This window comes from Suricata suricatta, chromosome 6 (assembly GCF_006229205.1).
Source record: "Suricata suricatta isolate VVHF042 chromosome 6, meerkat_22Aug2017_6uvM2_HiC, whole genome shotgun sequence".
NCBI classification, from domain to species: Eukaryota; Metazoa; Chordata; class Mammalia; order Carnivora; family Herpestidae; genus Suricata; species Suricata suricatta.
Window position 1 is genome coordinate 42,315,717 of NC_043705.1, and position 8,742 is coordinate 42,324,458.

The window sequence follows — 8,742 nt, forward strand, 5'->3', positions numbered from 1 at the left end:
CAGTAGACTTTGGTTGTAGAAACCCACCCAATTACCCCCTCCTTTTCTTTTCTTCTTTTTTTTTTTTTTGCCCATTATGAATAATGAATGATTTAACCTCCAAATTGTAATCTGTTAAATAGAAATAACATCATTTACCAGAGTTACTGTGAAAAACCAGATGAAATAATGCATATGAGAGCACCTCGAACATAAAGGTATCATAAGTCCTTAGATTTATGAATTCCTATATATATTTTAAAAATATGACATTCTCTTGTCTGCATCTTTTGATCCTATAGGTGCAACTATTTGTAGAGTATAGTGTCATTCTATGAAAAGTTGCACATATAGGAAGGAGTGGGGGGGGGAACATTCATCTTTCAACAAGAAACTTTGTTCCTGCTAAAAAAAATTTTGAACTGCTAGACAGTGAGACCTTATTCACATTCATCAGAGGACCTAACTATATTCCTTCTCAAATATGAACTAGGTAGTGTTGAATGAGGCACAAAGATTGGACAAGCTCTCTGACATGTCTTTGACCTCAGGTGTCCCCATTTCAAACCATTCTGCAACTTACTATCCCATTAATCTTCGTAAATCACTGCCATGGTCAAATCTTTTGTAGACTAAAAATTATCAGTATCTTTTCAGTACCTGTGGAATAAAGTTCTAGGAACAGACTAAGGAAAGGAGGAGTCTATCATTCACTATTGCTTACTATGGTCAAGTATGTGTCATAAATTATACAAGGTGATCATCTAAAGTTCTCATTTTTGAATATGTATGCTTACTATAAAAAGCAATGTTTGATAAATAGCATGATGTATATTATTATGAAAGTCCTGTAAAGGAAGAGGCTACTTTGGGCTATGATGTGTTAAAGGTGATACATACAGGCTTTGAAAAGATTCTGATAGAGGAGGATGAGATGGATAGCAAATCTAATTCCCTATCTTATTAATTCCTTTTATTGTTCCAGAAAACATATATGTCTAGTCACTAAATGAATACCTACAGTGACACAGATTCCATCAGAAGGTAAAGCTCATTTTATTTTTAAGCAATGATCAGCATGATCATAATAATGATAGGTAACATTACTGAATGTCAACATTTGCTGTAAATATCAATGTGCTATATATTATACATGTGTTATTTCATGTCACACTCAAGACAATACTATGAGTAATAAATTGTATCATTTATCTTGAATGTATCATAGATAAGCTGCTATATAACGATTGCCACTTCAGATAGCTGTGAAATTAGGTGATTAACTAGTTGTTACATAACCTTCTAATTTCTGTATAAGTCTAATTACATGAAATAGAAGTTGGTGTTTTGATTTAAAAAAAAAACAATACTCTGAGATAGTTGGCATTATTACATAAAAAGAAACATTTAGAAAGGTTAAGTATTTTGATCAAGGTCTTTGGGCCAGGAAATGACAGAATCAGAAAATGAATCTAGACTACACTAATCAAAAACCACTATGCCACATCGTTGTAAACTATTTTTCCCTCATAAAGTGATGATGAATGACACAAGTATCATTGAATGTATGCATTCTAATACAAGTAGGCGCTGGGTTCTTGGAGGCACCTAAGCTAGACTAAAGGAGTTGAAGAGAGACTGTGCCCGAGATGAACCCTGAAAACTGAGAAGCAGCTAGGACAGGAAGGAGAGCAGTATCCCAGAGCAAAGGCTGGAGTTTGTGCAGCAGAATGGAAGAGCAAGAGAACAAGGTATTTTTCAAGACCTCTGAGAGTTCAGTGTGGACACAGAAAAAAAGGGAAAGTGGCAGACATAAAGCTGGTGAGTTAGCGGATAGCACTTATGAAGGCTTTGTGCACAACAGGCGAAAGCATTCAGTTTTAACAACCTGTAAGTATAGAGGAAACAATGAAAGTCTTCCACTGGGAGAGAAATTTGGGACAAGTTAGAATGTTAGAGTAATTAAATGGAGTAATCATGAGGGCCCAGAGTGAGGCAGGAAGGGAAGACAGGTATGAAAAAAAAAAAAAAAGAAGAAGGAGGAGGAGGAGTTAAGGAGATGTCTAATTGATTTAATAGGTGGGTAAGGGACAGGGAAGAATGAGTGATAGATTTCCAGTTTCAGACACTGGTAATAGTGAATGATAGTACCAGTAACTAAAACAGTCAACCGCGGAATAGCTACTATAAAGTTTTTGTTCTTTTATTGGGCCAAAAGCTGTTTCTCTGTAAATTTTCCTTGCAAGTACTTGTTATGTTCTCTAAGGCACTGGTTTCCAGAGTAAAGTTCACACACCTCAAGAAGCCTGCAAAATAATCCATTAAGGTATGAGAAGAAAACATGAGAATTTCTATTTTTAATCTTATTTTTATTAAAATTAAGAAATTAACTTTAAACATAGGTTCACAATAGTATTTGTACAGAAGATACAAGTAATAATACAACTACTAGAAGCATGCACTTACGTATCTTTTTAAAATTAAAAATTTTTTTTTCAATGTTTATGTAGTTTTGAGAGACAGGGTGGCAGGAGTGGGAGAGGGGCAGAGAGAGAGAGAGAGAGAGAGAGACATACACACACAGAATCTGAAGCAGGCTCCAGGCTCTGATTGTTAGTACGGAGCCTGATGCAGGGCTCAAAGCCATGAACAATGAGATCACGACCTGAGCTGAAGTTGGACACTTAACTGAGTGAGCCATCCAGGCGCTTCTCTTTTTAAATTTAATTTTATTAATATTCCAAGTAAAAATTTCTTGACTTTCTCAGAATCCTTATACTTTTATTACTGCTTATAAATTATCACAAAAATTATTTCCCAAAAAGGTTACTCACAGCTATACTGAAAGCATTTGGAAAATGTGACAATGTTGTTTTTATATACCATATTACAAAACAAAAGCAGCAAAAGGACTGAGGTGGGTCCAGAGCCTTTAGTCAGAATGGGGAAGAGGAAGAGAAGTATCTCTCAAGAAGCAGAATATCTAACTCCCACATCAAAAGTAAAGAAAATTACTCAAAGACGACATTAAAAAATAAGCTTCAGGGGCACTGAGGTGGCTCAGTCAGTTATGTTTGCGACACTTGATTTTGGCTCAGGTCTTATGTTTTTGAGTTTAAGCCCTGAACTGGGCTTTATGTGGACAGTGGGGAACCTGCCTGGGATTCTCTTTCTTTTTCTCTCTCTCTGCTCCTCCCCTGCTCTCTCTGTCAAAATAAATAAACTTTATTAAAGAGTAAAAAATAAGCTCAGAATTGTCTGAAGAAAACAAATGTATTTAAAACCTTAGAGTTAGGATATGATTACATAAACTTTTCTTATTTAACTTACGTCTTTGTTCTTGATATTTATTTTTAAGATTTATAAGTATCTACTGAAGAACAAAAGGATAATGGAGATGTAAAAGATGAATCCCTCTTAAGAGCAAAAAGGGAAGCCTACGAAAAAACATAAAGATTTTCCCAAAGAATAAAAAATATAGATTCAAAGGGGTACATGTACTCTAATGTTTACAGCAGGATTACCAACAATAGCCAAACTATGGAGAGGGCCCAAATGTCCATCGACTGACGAATGCATAAAGATGTGGTAGACACACACACACACACACACACACACACACACACACACACACACAGGAATATTACCCAGCCATCAAAAAGAATGAAATCTTGCCATTTGCAATGACACAGACGGAGCTAGAACGTATTATGCTAAGCAAGATAAGTAAGTCAGAAAAAGACAAATACCACATGATTCACTCGTATAAGGAATTTAAGAAACAAAATAGATATGAGGAGAGGGGGAGGAAGAGGAGAGAGGGAAACAAACCATTAGAGATTTTTAACAACTGAGAACAAAATGAGGGTTGATGGAGGGAGGTGAGTGGGAGACGGACTAGACAGGTGAGGGGTACTATTGAGGGGACTTGTGATGATGAGCACTGGGTGTTCTATGTATGTGATGAATTACTGAATTCTACTCTTGAAACCAATATTATACTCTATGGTAACTGACTAAAAAATAATATATATATATATGAAAAAACATAAAGAGAAGCATAAAATGGGAGAAGAGGTTATACCATTAAGAGTACCATCTTAATGGTACAAATTCTCTTGTTGCCAATGGACACAGTCCATATATATCTTTGTTATATAAACTAACAAAGGTCCTAATAAGGCAACATCATACAATAAAAATAGTTATTTGTTGTATACCTACTACTTAACAGATACAGTACTATTTTTGACATTCTTCCAGTATCCTAAAAATTACTATTTAGGTACATAATAACCCCTCTCTACAAGATGGAGACATTGAAACCCTGACCACAGTCCTATTTTATAATGTCACCTTAGATAAACTGACTAGTGTCCCAAATTACTAAATGGCAGGACTGAAATTAGTTTCCAATTCTGTTGGACAGTGCTTTAAATATTTGAAAACAGTGTTTCCCCTGAGAATCGCTTTTCCTGGGACCAATGTCTGCAGCTGTCCTCTCAAGGTGAGTTTCTGGGCTACTCTAGTCATCTTTTATTAGATCAAGTCAATTTTAAAATGTATTACATTCTAAACACACTATTCATGAAATGGACTTGCTAGCAAAAACCCATAAGGTATGAGAATCATCGTCAAAAAGAGAAAAATGGAATAAAGTCACATTAACTCCACACACACACACACACACACACACACACACTCAATACGTTTATACTCACCACCTTCACCTTCGATGCACATGCCAACCTACCTTTCCAACGTGACCCTGTCACTTCTTCACTCAAGGCTTTTAGTGGCTTTCCATTTCGCCCAGAGAAAAAGCCTAAGCCCTTACAAAGGCCTACAGGCCTATATCCTCTGGTACCTGTTTCTTTCTGTTCCTCATCTATTCTTCTCCCCCTTGCCTCCTCTATTTCAACACAAGAGCCTCTTAGGTGCTCCCTGGGTATCCCAAGCATACGTCTGCTTCACAGTCTGTATTTCCTTCCTTCCCCAGCCTGGAATGCTCTCCTTCCCAGTTGTCTAATGGCTCACTCCCTCATTTCCTTCAGGCCAAATGTCATCATCTTCTGAGTGAGACATACCCTGACTGCCTTACATAAAACTGCAACTCCAACCTCCCAATATTTTCTTTGCTATTTTCCTCACTTTGCTTTTCTTCATAGCACTTGCTACTCCTAAAATATACTTTATCCATCCATTTATTGCTTGAGTGATGGCTGGATGTTTCTCTTCCTCTCCCTAGAATTTAAGTTCCTTGAGGATAGGATTTTCCTATGTTTTGTCTGCTGCTGTATACTACTGCCTGGTAAATAAGTGCTCAATATTTATTAAACAAATAAATAAATTGGGAAAAGAAAGGTGTGACCTGATTAGCAACATGGTATCAGTATAATGAATGGAAGATTTTAAATTAAACTTTGAAATGTCTGAGTTTCTAGTCGGAGATATGATGAAGCAGAAGTACTTCATAAAGTACATGAGAGATTAGCAATATAGTATAAACAATTTTGACCTTACTATTAAATTATAATTTAATAATAAAAGTGGTACTTAAGAGTATCTGAAAGGGAATTAGCTAGAAAGGATGATTAAAGAAATATGAAAAGGGGCACCTGGTTGGCTCAGTTGGAAGATCATGCAATTCTTGATCTTTGGGTCATGAGTTTGAGTACCATGTTGGGTGTAATGATTACTTAAATTAATAAATGACCTCAAAAACATAAAAAGAAAGAATACGATTAATATTAGTACCTACCTTAAAGCATTAATTATGTGCTTTAAGGGGTTTGGTAATTCATTGTTGCAGTAACAGTGGAATCCACAGTAAAGTTCAGTTGCTTTTTAGCTGTTTTAACTCACACTAGTTATGTATCCATTTATGTCTCATTTCCTCATGTGTAAAATGGGAATTATAACAGTAATTACTTTCATAATATTGATGTGAGAATGACACAAGACCCTATATGCTTCAGCACATATATTAAATGTTAACTTTTATTAGTACTATATCTGACATATAAGCTCTTAATAAGTGTTAGCAATGACTATTACCACCAAATTACAAATTTATTAGCTTATTCTGAAAGTTAATAAGCCACAGGTATGCCTGGTTAAGACCCATAACATATATTTAACAGACTGTTAGAAATTAAATACCAAGTAAGAATCTAGCACATTGAAAACACATTTAGTCTAGTATTAAAGTACTATATGTTCTGGTACTATTACATTCATTTTAGACTGTGTTTACAAGTCATATATAGTATAAAATTTGACTATTTAACTTTATAAGTTTAATTTATATCAATTATTCTCAATCTTTCCTTCTCCAACATACCTGAAAAATATGGCACACCACCATTATGCACCGTTAGAGTGTGATAGGGTGTTATTAGTTCACATAATGGAAAAATATAAAAAGAAAATGGTAACTCAGAGATAAGAAAAGAGTTAAATCTACAAAAGAACACTAACTGTATGTCACATATCCATTTCTTAAATTTATATTCAAAAGGCTGGAGATATCTAAAATCTCTTACTAGTGTGTTTTCTCCATTGGAACTATTCCAGAGCCTCATTCGATTATCCGTACCAACAGTAAGGAGGTGAAGCCCATCACTTGTAAAACATAAGCCATTAACTTTCCCATTATGAGCAGTGTTGGCTGCAATGAAAAATACAATTCAGTTAATCTGTTCTTGTATTCAGTAAACACTTAATGCTTGTCGATATAGCTATTTAAACATATTATTACTGGAAACTCTCTGAATTACTTAAAATATACAAGTTGATTATATTTAAAATTATTCATCCCTGTGTATTGAGTACACTAAGCTATATAAATTAAACCACAAAAACAGAGAAAGACAGGAAAACCAAAAAGAAAAGAAAAAGTCTTGCCAAATAAATTTTTCTGAAGAGAGTAAGCTATGCTATCAAACGCAATTAAATGTATAGCCTGACATTAAAATTTTAAGTTAAACACCTTTCAAATTTCTTTTATACTAATTCTATTTTTAATCTAAAAATCATTTCATAGATTATTAAAAATCAATAATACTAGTATTTACTATTAAAAGATACTTTCTTAAAATGTTTTATTGATGTGGTTTATATATACAATGGAATACTACAAGGCAATGAGAAAGAATAAAATCTGGTCACTCATTGCAATGTGGATGGAACTTGAGGATGTCATGCTAAGTGAAATAAGTCAGGCAGAGAAGAACAGATACCATATGTTTTCACTCATAAGTGTAACAGGATAAACTTAGCAAAGGACTATGGGGGAGGGGAAGGGGGAATAGCAGGGAGAGGAAGGGAGGCAAACCACGAAAGACGCTTGAATACTGAGAACAAACTGAGGGCGGATGAGGTAGGGGGCAAGGGGAAGGGGGTTGATGGGTGTGGAGGAGGGCACTTGTCGGGATGTTACATGGAAACCAACTTGACAATAAACTATAAAAGAAAAAAAATGTTTTTAGATCTCAAAAAAATTGTTTTATTTATTTTTGAAAGAGAGAGACAGAGACAGAGACAGAGAATGCAAGTGGTGAGGGACAGAGAGAGAGGGAGACACAGGATCCAATGCAGGCTCCAGGCTGTGAGCTGTCTGCAGAGCCTGACATGGGGCTGGAACTCACGAGCTGAGAGATGATGACCTGAGCCAAAGTTGGACAGTCAACTGACTGAGCCACCTAGGCACACCCTGACATTTTTTAACGTTTATTTTTGAGAGAGAAACAGAGAGAAAGAGAGAGCACAAGCAGAGAAGGGGCAGAAAGAGATGGAGACACAGAATCTAAAGCAGGCTCCAGGTTCCGAGCTGTCAGCACAGAGCCCCGTGTAGGGCTTGAACTCATGAATGGCAAGATCATGAGCTGAGCCAAAGTGAGGATGCTTAACCGAATGAGCTACCCAGGTGCCCTTAAAAAAAACCAATCCAAACCAAACCAAAACCCAAAAACCTTTAATAGGGAAAGAATAACTGTTCGAGTTTCAACCAAAATTTATATTGCTTTCAAAATGACCAACTTTGAAAAAGTGTATTTCTCAATAGTCTTATTTAATTAAAAAATTATTAAAATAATAATACAATTGTATATAGTTCATTCTAAGATTTTTCTGGTCTGGAACTAATTCTTTTTTTCTTTAATAGTTTATTGTCAAATTGGTTTCCATACAACATCCAGTGCTCTTCTCCACAAGTGCCCTCCTTCATCACCAGCACCTCTTTTCCCCTCTCCCCCTTCAGCCCTCAGTTCGTTTTCAGTATTCAATAGTCTCTAAAGTTTTGCATCCCTCTCTCTCCCCAACTCTCTTTCCCTCTTCCCCTCCCCCTGGTCCTCCATTAGGTTTCTCCTGTTCTCCTGTTAGACCTATGAGGCAAACATATGGTATCTGTCCTTCTCTGCCTAACTTATTTCGCTTAGCATGACACCCTCAAGGTCCATCCACTTTCCTACAAACGGCCATATTTCATTCTTTCTCATTGCGATGTAGTGCTCCATTGTATATATATATATACCACATCTTCTTGATCCACTCATCAGGTGATGGACATTTAGGCTTTTTCCATGTTTTGGCTATTGTTGACATTGCTGCTATGAACATTGGGGTACATGTGCTCCTATGCATCAGCACTTCTGTATCCCTTGGGTAAATCCCTAGCAGTGCTATTGCTGGGTCATAAGGGAGTTCTGTGGATAGTTTTTTGAGGAACCTCCACACTGTTTTCCAGAGCGGCTGCACCAGTTT

At 36.0% G+C, this 8,742-nt stretch overlaps 1 protein-coding gene across 3 annotated transcripts in view; it reads right to left on the minus strand.

Moving 5' to 3' along the window:
• The window catches only part of ERCC8 (ERCC excision repair 8, CSA ubiquitin ligase complex subunit), a 63,185-nt gene that overhangs the window by 17,320 nt on the left and 37,123 nt on the right, over window positions 1-8,742 (minus strand). For all 3 annotated transcript variants that reach the window (XM_029942284.1, XM_029942285.1, XM_029942282.1), the window contains one exon: window positions 6,525-6,649. In XM_029942284.1, the coding sequence (XP_029798144.1) occupies window positions 6,525-6,649 (125 nt within the window). The remainder of the gene's footprint in view (window positions 1-6,524; window positions 6,650-8,742) is intronic.